Raw genomic sequence first — 22,306 nt, 5'->3', positions numbered from 1 at the left:
AGATCTTACTCTGCAATGTTTAGAAAAATGATTTTAGTCACTGAAAATACTTGGAATTTAAAAGTGTGATTTTTCTGAAAACATATTACATTTTTTAAGTATTTTACAAAGATGTTAAAATTGCTTAAAGTAACTTTTGTTTTAGCAGAAATAAGTTCTGTATTTCTTTGGGGGAAAAAGGCAATAAAAGTTTTTTCTAATTAAGGTTTTTTTTTCCACTTTCTAACATGAAAACCACTAATTGTTTCTATATGCCGCAAAAAATGTAGGTTTTCCAATAGGAGTAAAGCATTTTTGACTACAAATATTCAACAAAATACAACTTTCAGCACATTTTCCTCCATTATCCCAAAAAATGCAACAAGAACATGCTGAAAACACCAAAAACACCACTTTCATCAGATTGGGTCTTTTGACACAAGCCTGACGTACAGTACAGACCAAAGGTTTGAACAAACATTTTCATTCAAAGAGTTTTCTTTATTTTCATGACAATGAAAATTGTAGATTCACACTGAAGGCATCATATCTGTGAATTAACAAACGTGGAATTATATACATAACCAAAAAGGGTGAAACAACAGAAAATATGTCATATTGTAGGTTCTTCATAGTAGCCACCTTTTGCTTTGATTACTGCTTTGCACACTCTTGGCATTCTCTTGATGAGCTTCAAGAGGTCTTTGAATGAGAAGGTGTGTCCAAACTTTTGGTATGAACTATATATTCTGTATTAATTGTGTGTGTGTGGGGGGGGGGGGGCTTAGCAGCTTTTTGCTGGATTGTTTTATTTGTTTTTTTCACATTTTTACATGAAAGTCACATAATGACCTAAATCCTATAAACCAAACTTTTATCCTCAGCAAAGCAAAAATTAGATGACAAATGTTATAAGTGAGAGAGTTAAACCTACTTTGCACAAAACTAGTAAAACTTCCTGTTTTGATCGAGAAAGGTTTACAATGGCCAAAAATACTTTATTAATAGTTATTGGATGGATGCTTCACATGTAGAGCCTCAGTCAAACTGCCGTCATGGGTGGAAACTGGCTTTTTTTTTTCCAGGCGAAATATAGGCAAACCTGTACGGGCCATGAAGGTGACGCACGGCAAACATGAAGGTCGTAGAACAGTCTGTGAGTGAAAATACTTCATGCACATTTATGCTGCAAGCGGCAGGTTGTAGTGAACACCTAAACTCTCAACGGTAAGTAAGGGTGAAGTAGGTGTGGGCAGGCGTGTCGTACACGTGATAAGAGCGCACAGCTTGACAGTTAGAATTTAGGAAATTAGACAATCAAAGTTGTTAGGTACTTATTATGACATCAGCATTACCCAATACCCTTACCTGACCAGCTCAGTGGCCTTATGGTTAGAGTGTCCACCCTGTAACTGGAATACTGTGGGATCAAACCCAGGCTGAGTCATACCAAAGACTTCAAAAATGGGACTCAATGCTCACTGCTTGAGTGTCAATGAGTCTTCAGGGAACTCCAAGAGACACCTGTGCTTCCTTTATGATGCCCCTACAGCCCTCTACCTGCACCCTCCTACGGGTGCATGTGACTAAGGCTTTAACTACCAGTCATTTGGACAATCATCGGACTCCATCAGAGTCCTTAAGTTCTGTCCGTGTCACGGCTGCTATCTTTATCGCTCCTATAAAATCTCAGGCATGTTACTGAACTGGAACCCCGTTCTGGAGTTCATGTCCAGCATTCTCACCTCCTTCCTTCTTTGTATTCCAGGAATTTCCAGTCAGAAATGAAGCCATGCATTGCACGGTTCACCAGCTCTGCTTTTAACAGCATCCAAAAAAAACATCTCACACTCATGCTGCCCCAGACGCAATAACTCAAGAATTTTTAATGCTATATAGATCAACAAGAGAGAAAATGAGGCAAAACATCCCTAAACTCCAAAGAAAGCGGCGATGAATCCTAGACACTGCCACAATAAAACAAGTTGAACTCTTTTAATGGGATCGTGCAACCTGAGCTCAAAGAGGTGGGTGAAAACAGTAGGTGCAGATCTCAGAAGACGCTTCCCTGGGCAGCTGGAGGTATGTCGGCCTTTTTCCTCCTCTTTGTGTGCATTAGTGATTTAAACAGACGGAGCGAGGAGGAACGGCACGAGGCCTTTGATGTTTTTAAGTGGAACATCTGCAGAACTCAACACAAGACCACTGAGAGAAAGGAGAAGCGAGGTTATGGAGGAAATGTGAAGGAAAGCATGTGACTGGAGTTTAATGGGCTGAAAAAAGTGAGTGACTGTTATTAACTGCCCCTTTGTCTAACGTTTACCTTTATCCCTTTGTTGAGTGACCGACATGTTTTAGATCAGTTGATGTTGATGGATTTCATCCAGAGAGTTTTGTATGAGTTTCATAGAGCTCCAACACTTGTGCTTTTATTGCTCATTAACTACACAAATATTCAGTTACATTACATTACATGGGAGACCAGTCTGAAAACAAAGACTGATTGCATTCCTGTGCAACTCAGATGGCCTAAATTTCCTGCAGAGGTCTTTGTTTTTTAATAATCAAAGCTGCACCTCACAGGAACAAAATGTCCCGTACAGAAGCACTTGAAAAAGAATGTGAACAGAAAAAGTGAAATCCAGAATGAAGCAGCAGACCGATGAGGACTGCAGGAGCACTGGAGCAAAACCAGTCTGCTCAAACTTTCACAGAGAAGGTTTTGGAGCAGATTCTTTAAGATTTGGATGTAGCAACTTATGTATTTTTTTTTTTATTTCATTTGGAAATTTATTTCTGATGTATTTGTAATGTGTCCTGAATAGAAATAATTCATCATCTGTACTCCTTGTGTTTCTAACTAATGTTACATTGAAGATCTTTCAAATGTTTTTAGGTTCAAGAGCCTTTTTTACATGACCTTTACATTATCTTATCTGGTTATTTTAAAATTGTATTAAGTATTTAATGAATTAATTGAATTTAATTTATGTATTAAACCTAATTATTATTTATTTATTCAGTTTTTATGCATATATTTAAGTACATTATTGTCAGCAGAGGGAGGGGGGCAAATGGGTGGGTGGGTTTTTATTTAATACTTCAATTATGTTTTAAGTTTGTCTTTGTTAAAGCATTAAAAGCGCTTTCCTATAAATGTTTAATTTGATTTGATTTGATTCTATTCAATTCGATTTGTTTCGTTTCATTTCAATTCGCTTCGTTTCGCTTCGCTTCGCTTTGCCTAGCTTTGTATTGCATGGATTTGATTTGATTTGATTTGATTTGATTCGATTTGGAGCTTTACAGCTGCCTCACGGTGAATAGGTCCTGGTTCCAACCCCAGTTGAAACGTGTCTGTGTGGAGTTTCCACGTTCTCCCCGTGCATGTAAGGGTTTTCTCCAGTTACTGCGGTTTCCTCCCACAGTCCAAATACATCCTTCATGTTGATTGATTATTCCAAATTGTCCCTAGTTGTGATTTTGTGGCCCTGCAACAGGCTGGTGATCTGTCCAAGGTGTGCTCTGTCTTTACCCAATAGTACCTGGGGCAGGCTCCAGAAACCTTGTGACCCTGAAAGGTACAAAGAAGATGGATAGATACTTCATTTGACTGTTTCTGATGTCTAAAGCAAATCCTAAAATGGTCCAACTGTAAAGCTTTCAGGAGCTTTTGTGTCTCGCAGACTGAACCTGCTTTCATTGAGAGCAATAGTCCAAATAGGTTCCTTCAGGAGGACATGTCTTCCCAGTGCTTTGGGAGCATTTTCTCATCAATCACAAGCTCAAATGTTTGAATGTTGCCAGCCCAGCAGGCAAATTAGAGCAGAGACACAGCAAAGGGACCTCAAAGTGTAAACAACAAAGGAGCAATTTATTTTAAAGAAGTCATTATTAGAATGTAGTACCAGGAAATCTGATTATTTCAAGCTATTAATGGGTTTCTTAAATGGGTGTAGCATTCTGGAAAGGAAAGCAACTGTCATGGTTTGAGTTTATTTTGTCTTGGTTTTTGTTTTAGTTCTTGTCCTGTCTTGTTTGGTTCTGTTTCCTGTTTTATTTTGAAAGGTTTCCTGTCTTGTCTTGTTTCTTGAGTTTTACTTCCTTTGGTCCCCATCTGCCCTGATCGTGTTCACCTGTGTCTTGTCTACCCTGTCTGTATTTAAGTCTTGTCTCTGCCTTCCTCCTGTGCTGGTCCATTAGCCTTTGTCATGGTGTTCATGTTCCATGTTTTCCACGCTCATGTTTCCATGTCCCTCGCCACGCCACAGTAAGTTTTTGTTTGTTCTGTAATCCTGCTCTGCAGCGCTGTTTGTTTTGCATTAAACCCCCTTGTCCCTGAACCGTCTGCCTCCGCCTCTGCTACTGGATCCAACCGGCTCTCGAGCCACCCCCGCACATGACAGCAACTGCATTTGATTACTTTGATGTTCTAAAAACGCTTTTGGGAACTAGCTAATGTTGTTGAGATTGGGAACTACTTGCAAACCAAGCAGACACATTTCCTGTAAACTGGACCAATAGCTATTTGTCAGTCACTGATTTTGCAAGTTGTCCCACTTAAAGTTGGATCTGTAATGTTCTTCACAGAAACATTTCAAAAAACCTCACAGCTCTTGAGAAGATCTGTCTGGAAGAATGGACCAAAATAGCAGCTAGAGTGCAAACCTGCTGAAGACCCACAGGAAACCTTTGACCTCTCTCATTACCAGTGTTACCTCATAAAGTATTCAGGGGAACTTTTGTTATTGATCAAATGCGTATTTTCTGCAATATTAAACAAATACATTCTTCAAAGATCAAGTGTGATTTCCTGGATTTTCTTACATTCTGTGTCCTGTGTGTCTATGATGAACATTAGAGACCAAACTCATCTTTTTTTAAATGGGACAACTCACAGGATCACCAAGTGACAAATACTTTTTTTATCCCTTTCTTTTTGCTCAGACTTCTTTGGCTGAATGTATGAATGTAAATATAGTTGCTCATTGGGTGGTGCAGCTCAACAGTTGTCATATGAATATATATAGAAAACCTTCCTCTAAACATTTCCACAGCAATGCATGTGTGCACCCATCTAGAGGATACTTTTTTAGGAAAAGGGCTTTTTTTGCAAAGCCATCCATCTTTCAGAACTTGCTAAGTCACTTTTCGGCGTCAGGGTTTTGCTGGTGCCAGCCCTGTTATTGGGCGAAGGCAGGTTGCATCCTGAACAGGTCGCCAGTTTGCTGCAGGGCCAACTCCTTTATAGAAAATAATTGGTGCGTAAGCAGTTTAAACACACGTCAAGGAGGACCAAAAGCGCTTCAGCTACTGGAAGTCAATAGCAGGTAAGAATGAGATCAAATTCTAGCTAAAAGTTCTCTTGAGCTTGTTGTTCAAATGTCCAGAAACTGTTTTGAGAAGAGATGTTCCACCAGAGACAGCCTGCCCCTAGCCAAACGACATGAGAAGTGTAGCAAACAGCACATTTGAATTTAGGCTTGTTTAAACATTTCTGTTGAAAGAATAACATTGACTCCAGTGTTTTAATAGTCTTTTGATTTTTATTGTTATTAAATAAAACAAATGATTCCAAGTTTTCAGGAATTCTGACAGCATTTCTTTCAGAGTTCAGCTCTGTGATACGTTTGTTAATAATATCAAATGCACACTACGATAGTATAATAAAAAAACTAAGAGAATACAGGCTGAAAATAACTTAATTTAAGCAAAGTACCATGTTACTGTGATCACGTGCGCCCTCTGGTGGTGCTTGATTGCATCACACACCGTCAGCTTCATTGAGAAAACAAATAAGATTTCATTTCATTGCATTTAAAAAAAGTCAAATAGGCAGCCTCGTTTGATAAAAGATTATTTTGTTCATATTTTCAGAAATATTTAAAAGGTAAACAACATAATTCTCCTTATCTGAGGTAACGTCATTGGTTTTCTATGATGAGATTGTAATAATTAAAAAGTATCTGTACAAGCTTTCTGAGTTCTCTTCCATTAAAGGCTCTATCACTATGATGATTAAAGGCAGTATTTTTTTCCGCTGAAGACATGTCTCTTCCTCCTGCAGTTTTCTTTCCTCTTCCTGCTGAGCCAGTGGAGGCGAGCCCTGTCCGTCCGATCCTGAGTGGCTGATGGAAAGGTCTGCTCAGGAAAAACCTCCTTCAGCTTGATGAGGAAAAACTCCTCGAGGTTTCGGCCGGCCTGGGCCACCTCAGAGTCTGGCTGAAGGAAGGAAACCCATGAAGATTAGTCAAGTTTGAAGAACAAAGTTGTTTTTTTTACTGAAGATGATTGTTTGATGATGCAGCTTTATTTCAATGATGGAAACCCAAAAACTTATATTTTTTTTACCTTTTTCAAGCATTTTTTGTTCATAAAATGTATAAATCAACATTAAAGAAATAATTCAGGGATGTCAGAAATGAGGTGATCTCAGACATCAAAAACATACATAATTAAAAGTGGCGCAGTTCTTGAACATGAGCACAACGTCATCAACAAACTGCTCGGGTGTGAAGTAATGAAGAGTGTTGCTCTTGTCCAGTTTCCTCCGTATCACTGACAGGTCGATGGGTCTTTTAATGATCTGGTAGTAGTTTTGAGCCTGTTCAGATCACACAGAAGAGTAGATATAAAAGTGGAATTCTACATACGCACATTATAATCCAGTGCTGATAACTGATTGAATCTGTTGGACTGACCAGAGGGCTGACAGGCTCATGGAACGGGGCGCTGAGTTCATGACAGTACAACAGCAGACACAACTTCTCACACCTCTGTAAAGACACAAAAGTCAAACTGGATCTTTTTTGGTCTGGTTAATCCCAGCTCAGCTCACCCTCTGGTTCTGTTCGGACAGCGTGTAGGGGGCATGGACTTTAGCTGAGGAGTGGATGCTCTCGCAGTCATAAGCCTCCGTGGGTTCCTGGTCAGTTCTGCACAGCGTGCACACCCAGTCTCCCCTGAAACACAAACAGGATCTCTGCCTGAAAAAAAGCTTATCCACACCCGGGAAGTCTCCACATTCAGATCTGCTTTATAGATTAAAAGGACACTAGTAATACAGCCTCAGGCTCAGCCTTTGCCTCAGCCTCAGTCGCAGCCTCAGGCTCAGCTTCAGTCGCAGCCTCAGACTTAGCCGCAGCTGCAGCCTCAGCCACAGCCTGAGCCGCAACCGCGGCCTCAGTCGCAGCCTCAGGCTCAGGCTCAGTCGCAGCTGCAGCCTCAGCCGCAGCCTCAGCTGCAGCCGCAGCCTCAGCCGCAGCTGCAGCCTCAGCCGCAGCCTCAGCCGCAACCGCAGCCTCAGCCGCAGCTGCAGCCGCAGCCTCAGCCGCAACCGCAGCCTCAGGCTCAGCCTCAGCCGCAACCGCAGCCGCAGCCTCAGCCTTAGCCGCAGCCTCAGCTTCAGCTTCAGTCACAGCCTCAGGCTCAGCTTCAGTCGCAGCCTCAGACTTAGCCGCAGCTGCAGCCTCAGCCACAGCCTGAGCCGCAACCGCGGCCTCAGTCGCAGCCTCAGGCTCAGGCTCAGTCGCAGCTGCAGCCTCAGCCGCAGCCTCAGCTGCAGCCGCAGCCTCAGCCGCAGCTGCAGCCTCAGCCGCAGCCTCAGCCGCAACCGCAGCCTCAGCCGCAGCTGCAGCCGCAGCCTCAGCCGCAACCGCAGCCTCAGGCTCAGCCTCAGCCGCAACCGCAGCCGCAGCCTCAGCCTTAGCCGCAGCCTCAGCTTCAGCTTCAGTCACAGCCTCAGGCTCAGCTTCAGCTGCAGCCTCAGCCGCAGCTGCAGCCTCAGCCGCAGCCTTAGCCGCAGCTTCAGCTTCAGCTTCAGTCACAGGCTCAGGCTCAGCTTCAGCTGCAGCCTCAGCCGCAGCTGCAGCCTCAGCCGCAGCCTCAGCCGCAACCTCAGCCGCAACCGCAGCCTCAGTCGCAGCCTCAGTCGCAGCCTCAGCCGCAGCCTCAGCCTTAGCCGCAGCCTGAGCCGCAACCGCAGCCTCAGCCGCAGCCTCAGCCGCAGCCGCAGCTGCAGCCTCAGCCTCAGCCTCAGCCGCAGCCTCAGCCTTAGCCGCAGCTTCAGCTTCAGCTTCAGCTTCAGTCACAGCCTCAGGCTCAGCTTCAGCTGCAGCCTCAGCCGCAGCTGCAGCCTCATTCGCAGCCTCAGCCTCAGCCTCAGTCGCAGCCTCAGCCTTAGCCGCAGCCTCAGCCTTAGCCGCAGCCTCAGCCGCAACCGCAGCCTCAGCCGCAGCCTCAGCCTTAGCCGCAGCTTCAGCTTCAGTCACAGCCTCAGGCTCAGCTGCAGCCTCAGCCGCAGCTGCAGCCTCAGTCGCAGCCTCAGCCGCAGCCTCAGCCGCAGCCTTAGCCGCAACCGCAGCCTCAGCCGCAGCGTCAGCCGCAACCGCAGCCTCAGCCTCAGCCGCAGCCTCAGCCGCAGCCTTAGCCGCAACCGCAGCCTCAGCCTCAGCCGCAGCCTCAGTCGCAGCCGCAGCCGCAGCCTCAGCCGCAGCCTCAGCCTCAGCCACAGCTTCAAGCTGCCTGTAAGGGCAGTCCAGCTGCAAATGTTGCTCAGCACAGGGTTTTATTGCTGAGGGTAGCATCAAACACTCCTCAGCAATGATGATGAGTGCCCTGATTCCAGCATCAGAGGCTGTTTATGTTTAACTTTACATTTAAACTACTGAGAAACTTCGTCCAGCATACAGCAGAATAGCAATGAAACATAAATGGTGTGTGCTGCCCAGTGATGAATGAACTCAGCCAGTGGAAGCAGGAAGGAACGGTAGTGCCAGCCATCCACACATAATAACAGATCAAAGTCAATCAAGGCAATGACCAACCCCCCCCCCCCCCCCCCCCCCCCCGCATTAACTCCACGTCCTACTATAGTTAGTCCATCAGAAACAGTTGGTTTCAAACCTAATGTGTATCTATTTCTTTAAGTTATACATAATTAATTCAAAAATTGGAAATTTACCTTTTTTTTGTTAATTCCTCTTTTTTTGTTATAGTAATTTAGTGTTTTGGTTACCTCATAATGTCTATTTCAACAGAAAAGGTCTGTTTTTAAGAAATAACTTTGATTTTAGCTGCGTTCCTGGTTGCAGTGAGTGTTGTTGTCTGTCAGATTTAAAGAGCAAAGCCAACATCTTTTCACAGTCGTGACATGTTTGTGTGTTTTGCTGCACCCACAGAGGAAAGCTGATGAGTGGGGGGATGTGACAGGACACATGGAAGACTTTGGGGCAGCGGTCGCAGCACAGGAGCTCTCCGCCATTCAGACAAACTGCACAGAAATCCTCACTCTCCATCTCCGCGGCTCCTCCTCCAGCCTCCAGCTGCAGCTCAAAGGCGCAGCAGAGATCAGAACGCTGATCTTCACTGTGCTCCACCTGAACTCCATCCGCTTCACATGCGGCTTCCGCTTCATCCTCCAGCTCCAGGCGTCTGTCTTGAGCCACTTCTGTCTGTGGTCCCAGCTCGATCACCACAGCCTGCCTAGCATCCGGATCCAGGTAAAAGGTTTCTGAGTCACTATTTCCACCATCGGAGCCAGAGTCAAACAGAATAAATGGCAGGTCTGGATTAGAGTCACAGTCAAAGCCCGAGTCTTGCTCGGGTTCCTCAGAGGAGGCGGAGTCTGGGCAGACTGGTTCGGTCCAGGATGTTGGTGCTGTTTCTGCTTGACTCAGCTCATCTGACTCCGGGGATGTTTCACTTATCTCAAACATTCCTGCCTCTTCCTCAGTGAATCCATTCTGCTCGATGAGCTTAAGAGAAGAAAATAAAGAATGCTGTTCAAACATGTACCCTCATCTGACGTCCCACGACTCTCCACCTCTGTACCTGTTCAGGACAGTCTGTTGTTTCCTCGCTGTGGGGCTGGGCATGAGTCTGACCCGGCAGCCTCTGCAGAGACACCACAGGCTGCAGAGATGACAAGCTCACTGACTGGAAGTTCAGACGTTCCAGGGTCACCACTGCTATGGAGGATTTACCCAGAATCCTCTGGGCCTCTGGGTGAATCCTGTAGAGACAATTGACAGTTTGAAACACAAGATCACAAATGTGGCTTTGAGAAAAATACATGTTTGAAAACTTTCAAGAATAGTGATCATCAGGAAGTATATAGAACAAAAAGGCCCAAATGTCAAATGATCCACTTTTTTTTAATACATGAGGAGTTCTTCTGATACCGGGCCTTGACAAAAACGTTTAAGATAAGAACTTAGAGTTTAAGATTCAACTATTGACTGTGTGATGCTACATTAACATCGGGTTTGGAAACACACGTTCAAGTGACCACTTCCAATGAAAAGTCTATGTAAACGCGCATATTTTACAGTTTTTAAGTCTGTTTTCAGGCTCTTCGTACAAAACGCACGGCTGTTGAACATGCATTAAAAGTTAAACCAGTGGACTTTGGCCAATCAGGTCCTCGGATCAGTCAGCGACGTTCGGAACGGCGACCTTTTCAAAACATGGAAGTGTCAACCATTTGAACATTGATCACGAAGGAGAAATGATTAACTGTGGTTTGTGATGCCAAGTCTTTCATAGAGCTGTGAAGGAAAAAAAATACTGGAGCATGATTCACCAGATTTGCACCGCTTTGACATTTCAAATCATACGAGAACTGGTCTGAGTGACTCCTCCCTCCTGGCATTCCAATCAGGAAGTACTAGCTAACTCCAAGAAGCCAAAATCCCATAGACTTCTATAGAGAGATAAACAGCTGTTACTCAGTCAGAATAGACAGAATTGGTCAGAATAATCATTCTTGCTCTGATATCTTTTTTTAACATGTTTTTGATAATGCTCATTGTGTTTTCACAACATTTTTTTCTGAAGTGCAAATAGGTGCCTCAATAAAAGTAAGTGGTTTCATCTCTCACGTTCAAAATGTTCGATTGACAGATTATCCCAAACCGTACTTCAGTGGAAGGGGTGTGGCCTTCCAACAAGCTCACACTTTATTGGCTACGTTGGTTGCCATAGAAATGATGACTTAAACCAACTCTGTACCCATAACCTTACTAACGTTTTCTGGCTCCAACATGGCGGTGTCCGCATTGCGAGACTTGGTTGGAGTCTGGAGTAATTCCTTCAGGTGACGTCACACTCACTCAGTCCAGCTCTCATTCATGGTACAGTCATTGGCTTCAACATTTTACCTGATTGTCCTCAGTAGAGCTTTTACACCTTTTTCAGGAGGCCTTTCCCATTCCCGCCATGCTGGGGACAAATCAGTGCTCTTTCCGGTACTGGTTGGCTCCTCCATCTCAGATGCTCCAAAACCCCTCAACTGTTTTTAACAATGAAGATGTATTAATGTATCTGTGCAGCTGCTATAACCCCCTCCCAAGCCGAGACATTCTTCAGTCTTCTAAGCATCACCTGGTCTGTTGAGAGGGCTCCCTCCTCCACTGCCAGATCTGGACCAGTCTCGGGTGACACAGTCTCCAGCGTCAGCTGTGCCAGGCCCCCCTCTCCCCGTGGATTCAGGGTGGCTCGCCTTTGTGGAAAGTTGCCATGGCATCTGTGATTCAGGTCTGCCATCTCCAGGAGATCAGGCCTCTTGGGGTAAAAAAAAAAAAAACAGAAGAGACAACACAGAACGAGCAGCTGGTTGGAAATTCTGCCACATTTATGAAAGTCAAAGCTGTAAAATTAGGAGAGAAAAAATAAAATGGAGAAAAGACTTTAAACAGGAATATTTGACTTCAATTCTACACAAATGTTCCCACGTGATTCAACAAAGCTCATCGCTTCAGCCGCACAGACAACATAAGCATCCTAAAAGAATCCCACCAAAGTTCAAGCGTGATCAAAGTTTACCTAAAAGTGAAGGAAAACAATCCAAGACGCCAGACCTGGAGTCAGGTGAACACTTCATCAGATAGAGACGAGAGGAGAAATGGAGGGATGGCGGTTTTCCATATGTCCAGTGCCATGGGGGGGGGAGCAAAGGATCTGATTGGTGGAGAGCTCCCTCAGCCTCCGGATATTTGAGCACTGTTGTCTCAGTCACAACAGACATGTGATGCTTTCACATCAGAGGAGGAGCGAGCGTTCAGAGGCTTTGTCAGTGTTACAGGAAGAGCCTCCGATCTCAGTCAGCATGGATCCTGAATGGCAATAACTGAATTCTGAATGCATCCATTTTTGGAATTTTTAACAATATTAAGTTCAGTCTTTTTTTAGTAGCATCTCGTTGTCTTATTTTATAACAATTATGCTCAAACCATAAATAATTTTGAATGACAATTAAAAATAATAAAATTATTTCTTTAAATAATAAAGAAAAATTGTCTTTCCGAGAATTTTTATTCAAAGAAAAAAATTCTAGTCTCTTTGACATGAGACATGCTTAATTTTCCTGTTTAAAAAAACTTTCTTTAAAAGTTTTTTTCCTTGCACGACAGAAAAATTACTTTTTTTTTCCTTATTACTTTCTTGGGATTCACTTTTTTGACGTGTCCATCTATAAAAACAGATTTTCAGGCTTTGTTGAAACTTTCTGGTTTTTACACAACTCCTATTGAACCATCGGCTGTTATTGATCACATTCAGAAAGACAAATGTTGGTCTTTCACGATCATTATATCATAATTCCCGATCTATCTGGTGTCTCATTCTTAATAAAGTTTTATATGGGAAAAAATCCCCGTGTTTCCCTGATGTTTACTAGGTTGGAGTTGTGTTATTCTCTTACTTTATACTTTTATGATGTTGTATTTTTGTATTGTATTCTTCAAGCGCTCAATAAAAAGAAAGAATTGTACCGCTAGGTGTCGCTGTACATTTCCGCGCGCGAGTTTGTCCAAAGCAAAGTCTCGCACAAAACCGCGTTGTTTCCAACTTCCGGTCCTCTTTCAACTAGCCTCCAAGATGGTAGGTGCTAAAACGAATCCAACAGCATTGAGATGGGATGAAATCTGTTCGCATCCTTGTTTTTTTGTAGCGAAAATACTCGTGTTTGCGTGGCTTATCATATATTCACCTTCTACGAATCTATGTGGGGTGATATTACAAAGATGATTGAACAAATGGAGATTTTAAATCGGTTTACACGGAGCTAGCTTGTTTTCCGGGCCTTAGCTGCCTTATTCTCAATTTCTTCACATTATTCCCAACATGTAGCCTGTTTAACCTATAAAGCCTGTTATTTGAATTTCTTATCAAGTACATTTTACGCGAAAGACGACCCTAAGCCTTGTCAGTGTAAAATTATTATATTAGTTGAAATGTTTCGAACCATGCCAGTTTATTTGTTGTACAGCGTTAAGATAAGGAACATTTTTTGTAAAAATGAAAGCGCGGTACAGTTTGGCTCAGGTAGGACTGTAGCGAAACATGCCACTAATGTGTGTACGTCGGACCTTGTGTGACAGCCAACCAAGAAGTCCAAGACCAGAAAGCTCCGAGGACATGTGAGCCACGGACATGGTCGTATCGGTGAGTTAGCTCAGTAGCATGATGCCCGTGTGGAAATGTGTCCGCTGTGTTTGTGGAAGTTCACATGGATGGACGTGTCTTTCTCCTAGGCAAACACAGAAAGCATCCTGGAGGTCGTGGTAATGCTGGTGGCCTGCATCACCACAGAATCAACTTTGATAAATAGTAAGTCTATCTATACTCTAAAGGGAATGCTTTGTTGTAAAGCAGTTTGCCCGTGGAAGCTCTTATTATTGTCTTGGATGCACATTAAGTTTTTGTATTTAAAATCCCACTCTGATCATCTTTTGATCTATTTTAAAAATGTTCCCAGTGGTCTTTTAATTAGGATTAAACTGTTTTAAGCTTAAATAAGAATCTGTTTCAGCGGAGCAGCAACAATTGTTCATTAGAAATATACCTCTGATGTGTGGGTGGAACTGTCCCTCTTCCCTACCTTCCCTGAGAGCTTTCTGTTTACAATGTCTCCCGCTAACTTACAGCCCCTCACACCCCCAACCTAACATTACTGGTGTAACAAAGATGGTTGGCAATCTTGGAGCTATCCAGTCGTACAGTTTAGATCCAGATTCCAGCTCAGACGAAGAAAACAAAAGATGTACACTGATCTGTCTGCAAGTGGATGCATCAGAATTGAGCAGAGCAGGGAGATAAAGGCCTGTCTAGCATATTTTCTATGTAACAAAAGCCTTCTGCTTCAAACCGCACTTTTTCATCTGCTCATGATTCACGATTTGAATAACGAAACACTCCTTCAGCCCAAATTTCTTTATATATGTCCTCCATCATAAGGAAAATGCCACAAGAACACGTTAAACACACCAAAAACAATTTTAATCAGAGTGGGTCTTCAAGTCTTAGCTGTGGGTAGTACCAGTCAGTAATTCTTTAGAGACTAGAGTCTCATCTTGACATGCATCGTTGTCTTGGTGTGCTAGAGTCCTCTTAGAGTAAAGACTGACCCATTTTGAATAACTGGACTCTTCCCAGTCCAGTCAAACAAATGGGCAGATACAAAAACTATTGCTGAGCTTATCTGAATAACTTGAGCCTGGACTTTCCAAAATCAAAGCATTGGTTGACATAACTGGTTCAGCTGTTTTTTGTATTGTTTGGAAAGATTTGTGATGACATGAGTTGGTTTTGTTCACTTGGCCTGGATTTATGTTTCTAATTGGGATTTTCCTCAGCCACCCAGGTTACTTTGGTAAGGTGGGTATGAGACATTACCACCTGAAAAGGAACACAACTTACTGCCCCACCATTAACCTGGACAAGCTGTGGACCCTAGTCAGCGAGCAGACCAGGGTCAACTATGGCAAGAAGCCAGACGGACCTGCCCCTGTCATTGATGCTGTTCGCGCTGTAAGTTTCGTCACACACCCTTCAGCACTTAGTTTGTGTTCTAGTCTCTAATTTTTAGTTTTTTTGCAGAAATGTCTATATGAAAAAAAAAGTGCCGTTTCATTTGTCTAGTTTAGTGCTGAAGTGTTGATGTGCAAAGAAATGGTTTGACACTAGGGCTCAATTTGAGAGGCATTTTCATCTTAGTCTTCATTCATCACTTGTCTGTTGTACTTTTAGGACTTTTGTTCTTTTTGTCACTGATTTGAGCCTCACAGTTGAATAAAATGACTAAAGGATTTGTTTAAATATGGTTCATCTTGATTCATTGTTGGATGAACCCTCAAAGGTCACACTATGGGTCTCTGCATCCTTACAGTTAAGCCGAATGCTGCTCCCCCAGCCTTTTGGCTTTTCCCTGCCCCTGCAATTACCCCTCCATGAGAGTTGTGAAAAATAATCGTTAATACCACTCTATGTCATTAACAGTCTCTGGTCATCTACATAAGCGTGTAGCTGCCAGTGTTCAGACAAATCATGACTTCAACAAGTCATGCAAGAACAAAAAGTCACTCTTTATATTTAAATGTAAACTTCTGTGCTTCAGAGCACACCCTCATTAAGAAATGCGTTTGTCCTCCACACCACTAGTGCAGTGTAGATCAACCTTCTGGGGAAGGGATACCCAGCACTAAGTTGCTATGACAACTCCTTAAAACACTTCTGGATATCACTACAGCTCCAAATACCTAATACCCCTACAAGGAGGGGAGGAGCCAGAGGGGTAGGGAAGCAATTCTGATTCAATTTCAATTAGATGCTTTATTCTAAGGGAAGTATTTAAAAGCTACATAACTGAAAACAAAGTACGTCAACTAAATAAAACTGTAAAAGACAATAAGTTCTAGAAATCAAGATGTCTGATTGTAAAGCAAAACACTTAAACGCATCACATTTCCACTTGTATAGTGTTTTTTCAACCGTTATAGTCAGTGGGGATGTTCCTCTATGTCTGCAAAGGACATTTTTGCAGTCAATGTGATGTTTCAGCATGACATAAAATATTCAATCTGCCAGGAATGTGAATGTCAAGTCCTAATTCCTACCAAATAATGTGACCTCTAGGTTTTCATGGAAAGATGTTTACTTGCCTTTAACTGCAAAGATGAATGTGTAGTTTTAGTTTAACATTCTGATTTCTGACCTTTTGTCATTTCTTTCACTGTCTGTAAATTCTTTCCTGTAGATTGTTTTTTGCCTGAACTGATTGTGATTCTTTTTTTCTAACAGGGCTACTACAAAGTTCTGGGCAAAGGCAAGCTTCCCAAGCAGCCAGTGATAGTCAAGGCCAAGTTCTTCAGCCGGCAGGCCGAGGAGAAGATCAAGGCGGTGGGAGGAGCCTGCGTGCTGATGGCATAACGCTCCTTTCCATGTGGTTTTTGAAAAAGAATAAACTGTATAAATGGAAGCTCTTTGTCATGTCTGTCTCTTCACTAACACTGAAAATATTCATGGAAATCCAAATGCCTTTTGATTTAGTTTGTTGAAATAGTCAATTGTGGCTTTTGTTTAGACGAGGTAACAAGCGATCTAAGTCCAGGGTGTCTGTACACAGCAATCTACTCAACAGATGTGGATGTTTACATTGTGGTTTATTGGATCGTCCAACCATTGTGGAACTTAAGAGTTCAGGGCTAAAAGTCTGAGGAGGAAGATGAACCGTTGGAGCTTTGCCCAGATCGAATGCAGGGCCGTGTGGGGAAGGGCATCCGGCGTAAAAAAATGTCTGCCAAACCACCTGTGGAAGTCTGAAAACTGATTCACTGTGGCTACTGAAGGGGAAACGCAGAAAGGTCAAAACAAATCTCACAAACTGCTGACAGCAGAACAAATATTTCAAGCTTTTTGGCTGAGATTTAAATTCTTAATACTTTACATCAGACTTACCACATTACTTTAAAAAAAATATACTATTAAATTTTTTTTGTATGACAGGTGAAAACATGCAGCATTTTCCTAATATGTCAGGAGTTGATACAATTTAAAGCTTTATTTCTTCAACCTTTTTGCAAAAGTGATCAAAGCAGCTTGATAAAAGCCGGTAAAACAAAACAGTTTTATAAAATTAAGTATATGATTATTACAGTTTAAATAATTGGAATGTGTAAAAAGCGATAGTTAAATCCGTCCTAAAGACGAGCAGAAAAGCAAACATTCTTCCGTCAACTGAAGTGTCGTAGAGCAGCCTCGACGCTAGGGGGCGTTGTTTTACTAGCAGGACTTCCTCGTTCGTTCTTCATCTTCAAATGACATTGAGCTCACCAACGTCGGGAAATAAGGTGCGGTAATATCGGTTTGGTGAACTTTCTGCTTGTGATGCGCCGTGGCGTGGAAAGAAAAATGGCTGGCATCGCTTTGAAGGAAGAGTTGTTGTGACAACACAGCACGAGACAACGGCGCGTGCACGTTAAAAACTTTAACACCCCATGTGTGTTAGTTGTCTGTGGGAGAAAAGTATAATATTAAAAAAAAATGCTTGTTTCTGGCAGCTTTTTAATGAGCATTACTGTTTTTAGAAAGTAATGAATCAGCTGCAGCCGCCTAATCTCAAATCCGCAGGGCGTGTGTGTATGCCAACTGCGCGTGCGCACTGTAACACTGCTTTTCAAAAGAAAAGCACATTGACTTTGATATAAATTATTATTGGAGTATTATGTCATCGTTTTTTAACGTTTAGTTGTCAGGTGTAACTTATAATTATGGTAAAAATGTGTACAAAATATTGATCTAATGATCTTTCTTTTTTGTGTGAAGGTCTTTGTCTTGAATTTGGTTTTTAAATAGGAAAATGTATGTGAAGCACTTTGAGTTACAATAGTAAAAGTTACAGCCTACCAGCTGTACCGAAAAGTGCGCTACAAATAAAGTTAGATACTTAGATACTAAAGTTAGATACTAACCCCACGATTGTTTTGAAAGCTCTTATCCATGTATTATTGTGTCTCAAATTCCATATTTTGTTGTTGTAAGTCGACCTTTCCATAGCCATTGATGGCAGGTGAGGCATGGCTGGAGTCTTCCCTGCGCCGCTCTGCCATTCTGGGTTTGGAGGTCCTGGAGAGAGCTTCAAGGCGCAGTGTGGACTGGACAAACGGCGGTGCATCTCACACCTCAACTCTGACCAGAAGCAGGGAGGCTCATATGCAAGTAAGTGCTTAAAATTGTGCTGTAATTCCACTTCCAGCTTTAATACAACCGTCCTGTTTGAATTTCAGAGAAGCTGTACAGAACTGAGTGACGCCTTTGCAACCATCGCAGACTTCATGGACAAGACAACCTGCCAGTGCAGGGTTAGTGAAGTGTTTATGCACATGAACGGTGTTGGCCTGCTGGCCTCCAAGCACTACGTTTAAGGCTGAATGTTGGCATTTCTTTCTTTTGACATAGAGGTTTTATGAGTCGGGCTGCTGCAGCAAGCCCAGTGATGCTGAAAGGACACACATGTCCAGGTTCCACACATTTCCCATAAGGACCAGAAGCACAGCTCCGCGGCCCGCCAGAAAACATCCTAGAGACAGAGTAAAACATGCTTTCCTTGTTTTATTGTCAATATTAACTTTTAAATGGATATATTTAGCTTTTAGTTCAAGCTTCTGAAGAATAATAGTTGCCATTTTTGACCCTTTGCATAAAAAAAAAACTAAAAATGTATAATTGTAATAATATTAACCAGGGGTCAGAATTGACATGGTTATTCATCTTAATCATTTTGTTGCAAACTGAAACTCAGTACTCTACAAACAAAAATCCAACACAAAGAGAACAATTTTTATGTTTTCCCTAAAAGAAATTGTGAATTTAAATTTGCTTGCTGTTAAGTTCAAACATAGCAGTGTTTTTGTGTTTAATAAAATAACTTACAATTTGGATGATAGAACTTTAATTGATCCCATGATGGGGAAATTATTTATATTGGATTAAATTCTTTTGTCAAAACACATTATCTAAAATTTATTTTAAAATTTCAGCCGGTAAAAAAAAACGACTTGGTGAAAAATATCCCATTCAAAAGAGTTAATGCAGCTTCTAACTTTATAAAAATGAGTTGTGAGTTGATGAAAGGCTTTTGCCTGTTTTGGAAATCGAACAAGTTTTCTGTCTTCAGGCCGGTGACTCTTTGACAGAGGAAGACTTTTACATCGAGGTGTCTCCTGGAACGTACGCCATCACTGCCAGTTTACCCAAATCCCGCCAGCAAACTCAGATGGTCAGTATTAAAGCGGGGGAAAGCATCGACCTCACCTTCAACCTCTGACCCCTAACCTGCCCCAAATGTTCACTCCTCTGCTGCACTAAAAAAAAAGCGTGTTTGATTCTAGAGCTGCTTAGTAGTTTTTGCATATTTTTCTCAATTTTTGTTGCAGGATATTTTCTGCATTTGAAAGCCATATTTTATATTTTTTCCTTTTTACTTGAGACTTCATGTAAGTCATGTCAATTATTATGAAATGCACTTTTACCTGCACTGAAAACCACACCTGATGATAAGAATAAAGTATTTTTTATACGTGTTTTTTGTTAGATTAACCTTTTGTCTCATGCTCTTTGTATGCAAACACACAGTTCATGCTTTTAAAAAAGTGCTGGAAGTCCTGTCTGTCTTAAAGCATTTTTAATATTTTCTTTTAGGGACACGGGGTCCTTTTAATTTTTAAAAGGAACCTATTTACTCTATACGGATTAAGCTAAATAAAACGGTCAGACCTAATTAAACTTGTTCACAAACAGTTACAAGTACGAGTCCCTCCACCAGGCTCCTGGCCACGGTAGCCATGGTGCTCCGACACTCCATCAAGCAGTGCAGCTTAGTAGTCGCACCAAAACAATTTGATGTCTTTTTGATGTGCCACAGGAAACACTGTTGAATAAAGTAGGCACTTTGTTCCTCGGACTGGGACTTCTACATCTGCGTCAGGACTCTGATCAGAGAGCACAGGACAAGATGAGCGGTTTAAACTCTTATCTTCGGTAACAGAGCTCACAACCTCACCACATGCAGCCTGCCTGCTCCCCTCCCTCCCTTTCTTTTTTTCGTAGGACCTCACTTGTCCACATACATGCCTGAACAGAATGTTCTAAACAGGTTGGAATTTACAACAGGCGCCCCCAGAATAGCAGCCTATTATAAACAGGTAAATTCACCAAACAGAACAAAGTTTCTGAACAAACTACCCGTCTTCTGGAACAGCTGGCAACTGGACAAGAGGTGCTACAGGTCGTACATATGTCTTGTCCTGCACTCTGACCTCAGCCGAACGTATATGTCCATCAGCACTTGGAATCACTTTGACGACTCTGCCGATTGGCCAGTGGGCTCTAGGGAGCTGCGAGTCGACGATCATCACAACTGAATTTAGCTGAAGATTTTCAGTTGGCCTCTTCCACTTGTGACGCACTTGCAGAGAGGGTAGGTAATTCCTCAGGAATTGTGTCCAGAAGTGGTTAGCCATCATCTGACAGTGACGCCACCGTCTCTTGGTAAGCGTGTCAGGTGCGTAGGTGACTTGTGGTAGTGAGGCATCTCGCCGCCCCATCAGGGTCTGGATCAGCCACCTCTGATAACACATTTCCCAAGGGCTTAGCATTGAGGATTCCCTCCACTTCTATTAGTAGTGTCAAGAGAACTTCCTCACAAAGGGGTTGATTTCCAGACACTACTTGCAAGGCCTTTTTAACCGACTGTATCTCACACTCCCAGTCTCCACCAAAATGAGGTGCTACAGGTGGGTTAAACTGGAACTTGATTTGTTTCTGCGAAAGCCTGTCTTGGATCTCTGGCATCATAGCTGTATTGGCTTCAGACAGTTCTCTTTCTGCACCTCGAAAGTTCGTTTGCTTGATCCGAGAGAATCTCCGACGGGGTTCCTCTGCATGCGATGAACCTTCTCATTGCCAATAAGAACGCATCTGTATCGAGCCCATTTAATAGATCCAAGTGAACGCATCGGGTTGTTAGGTATTTAAAGATGATCCCCCAACGCTTCTCTGTGCGACGGCCAATCTTTACAGTGAACGGACCAAAGCAGTCCACTCCTGTTGAGAAGAATGCCGGTTTTAGGAGTCGCAGTCGTGCAGGGGGAAGGTCTGCCATCATTGGGACAGTTGACTTTCACTTCCATTTCCTGCATTCTGCACAGTTCTTTGGAACTTCTTGATGGCTTGTCTTCCACGCAGGATCCAGTAGTAACGCTTGATTTCTGCAAACACTATCAGTTCCTGGGTGGAGCAGGTGTGCATCAGCTTCTTTTATGATAAGTTTGGCTATATCGTGACATTACGGTGGCCCAGAAGGGTCAACTCAAAAGACAATAACTCACAACACAATAACTCACAAAACAACACATTAAATCTCACAACGGAAGTAAAGCTGCAATTGAAGTGCTTTTATTCGGAAATTTCCACTGGGCCGAGCGGCTAACTAACAGAAAGTAACGTCACAGTGAGCTGTGGAGGGAGCACGTTTTTTCTACAAGAGAAGCTAGCAGCAGTGTTGCCAAAATGGGCGGTTTGGCGGTTTTGGTTCTACATTTGTGGTTAAAAATGGATTTGCGGGTATGCATAATTTGGGCGGTTTTAGGGTCGGTTCGGCGGTTGTTTCCCTAATGAATATAGAATAGCGGACTACGTTAGGCCGTGTGGCTGTTGATATCCTATGTACTGAAGCTCCGTGAACGCTTAATGGACCGGGCTCTGTCATCTAACTTGTAGTTTGGGGTGTGGAAGGCCTCTTAGAAATTGTGTTCTTTAAAGCTTGATACCGCGGCCGCGTGTGGGAGGAGCTACCAGCTAAAGTAATCATCTGATCGCATGAGGATCTGTCCTCCAGCACTGCCTCCTCTGCTCTCCATTGCCTGAGACATTCAGTGAGCACACTGTCATTTGGGGCCTTGAGCTTGATGTCTTCATGCATTGTGGATGTTTCATCCAGGATAGTGGCTTCCACACTCACTTGTCCTCTGCCTCCTTCCTTGCTGCTTGAATACAGTCTCAGGGTGCTGGATTTGGGATGGAACCCTCCATGCATGGTGAGGAGCTTTCGTGTCTTACCATCTGTGGTCTGTATCTCTTCCTTTGCCCATCTTATTATTCCTGCAGGGTATCTGATAACTGGCAGTGCGTAGCTGTTTATTGCCCGGGTCTTATTCTTGCCATTGAGCGAGCTTCTCGGGACATGCCTTACTCGTTGGAGGTATTTAGCTGTTGCAGCTTTCCTTGTTGCCTGCTCCAGGTTGCCATTTGCCTGCGGAATTCCAAGGTGGTTGTAACTGTCCTCAATGTCTGCTATTGTTCCTTCTGGGAGTGAGACCCCTGCCTTGCCTCTCTTTGTCACCATCCGTCTACATTTCTCAAGCCCGAATGACATCCCATGTGCTAAGTGTAAATTAGCAGAAACCCCTGTGTACAGCATTTCTGGAAAGGTATTTAAGGCCTATACATGTATTTTTTTGGTTCAACATATCACCATGCCCACTTATGCTTC

General features: G+C 42.9%; 3 protein-coding genes, 1 long non-coding RNA gene and 1 other non-coding gene across 6 annotated transcripts; 4 read left to right on the top strand and 1 right to left on the bottom strand.

The window, feature by feature from the left end:
- Positions 1 to 4,216: 4,216 nt before the first annotated feature.
- Positions 4,217 to 9,256, top strand: LOC111947520. Its single transcript, XR_002873384.1, has 3 exons — positions 4,217 to 5,309; positions 6,047 to 6,118; positions 9,159 to 9,256. It is a non-coding gene; the product is annotated as an uncharacterized LOC111947520 (long non-coding RNA).
- On the bottom strand, positions 5,791 to 12,037 carry LOC105354178 (transcription intermediary factor 1-alpha-like). Its single transcript, XM_011475776.3, has 8 exons — positions 11,362 to 12,037; positions 11,139 to 11,269; positions 9,811 to 9,991; positions 9,157 to 9,734; positions 6,818 to 6,941; positions 6,681 to 6,755; positions 6,431 to 6,583; positions 5,791 to 6,201 (listed from the first exon to the last, which is right to left on the bottom strand). The coding sequence occupies exons 1-8, from the start codon at positions 11,521 to 11,523 to the stop codon at positions 5,998 to 6,000; spliced, it is 1,608 nt and encodes a 535-aa protein (XP_011474078.2). The 5' UTR covers positions 11,524 to 12,037; the 3' UTR covers positions 5,791 to 5,997.
- A 760-nt stretch (positions 12,038 to 12,797) lies between these two features.
- rpl27a (ribosomal protein L27a) lies at positions 12,798 to 16,234 on the top strand. Its single transcript, XM_004069390.4, has 5 exons — positions 12,798 to 12,858; positions 13,359 to 13,422; positions 13,512 to 13,587; positions 14,613 to 14,787; positions 16,057 to 16,234. The coding sequence occupies exons 1-5, from the start codon at positions 12,856 to 12,858 to the stop codon at positions 16,183 to 16,185; spliced, it is 447 nt and encodes a 148-aa protein (XP_004069438.1). The 5' UTR covers positions 12,798 to 12,855; the 3' UTR covers positions 16,186 to 16,234.
- Positions 14,311 to 14,441, top strand: LOC111947593. Its single transcript, XR_002873473.1, has one exon. It is a non-coding gene; the product is annotated as a small nucleolar RNA SNORA3/SNORA45 family (small nucleolar RNA).
- Positions 16,235 to 16,923: 689 nt separating the features above from the next.
- On the top strand, positions 16,924 to 19,353 carry akip1 (A-kinase interacting protein 1). 2 transcript variants are annotated; one of them, XM_004069389.4, is made up of 5 exons: positions 16,924 to 17,105; positions 17,812 to 17,973; positions 18,042 to 18,116; positions 18,214 to 18,345; positions 18,932 to 19,353. In XM_004069389.4, exons 1-5 carry the CDS (start codon positions 17,073 to 17,075, stop codon positions 19,079 to 19,081), a joined length of 552 nt encoding a protein of 183 aa, XP_004069437.1. In that variant the 5' UTR covers positions 16,924 to 17,072; the 3' UTR covers positions 19,082 to 19,353. The 2 variants fall into 2 exon arrangements, with proteins under 2 accessions (XP_004069437.1, XP_011474077.1); XM_011475775.3 differs by having other exon boundaries at positions 16,930 to 17,105; positions 17,797 to 17,973.
- Positions 19,354 to 22,306: the final 2,953 nt, after the last annotated feature.

Source organism: Oryzias latipes, chromosome 6 (assembly GCF_002234675.1).
Source record: "Oryzias latipes chromosome 6, ASM223467v1".
In the NCBI taxonomy this organism is placed as follows: domain Eukaryota; kingdom Metazoa; phylum Chordata; class Actinopteri; order Beloniformes; family Adrianichthyidae; genus Oryzias; species Oryzias latipes.
Note: the sequence above shows the minus strand (reverse complement) of the source record. Positions and strands in the feature narration are given on the sequence as shown.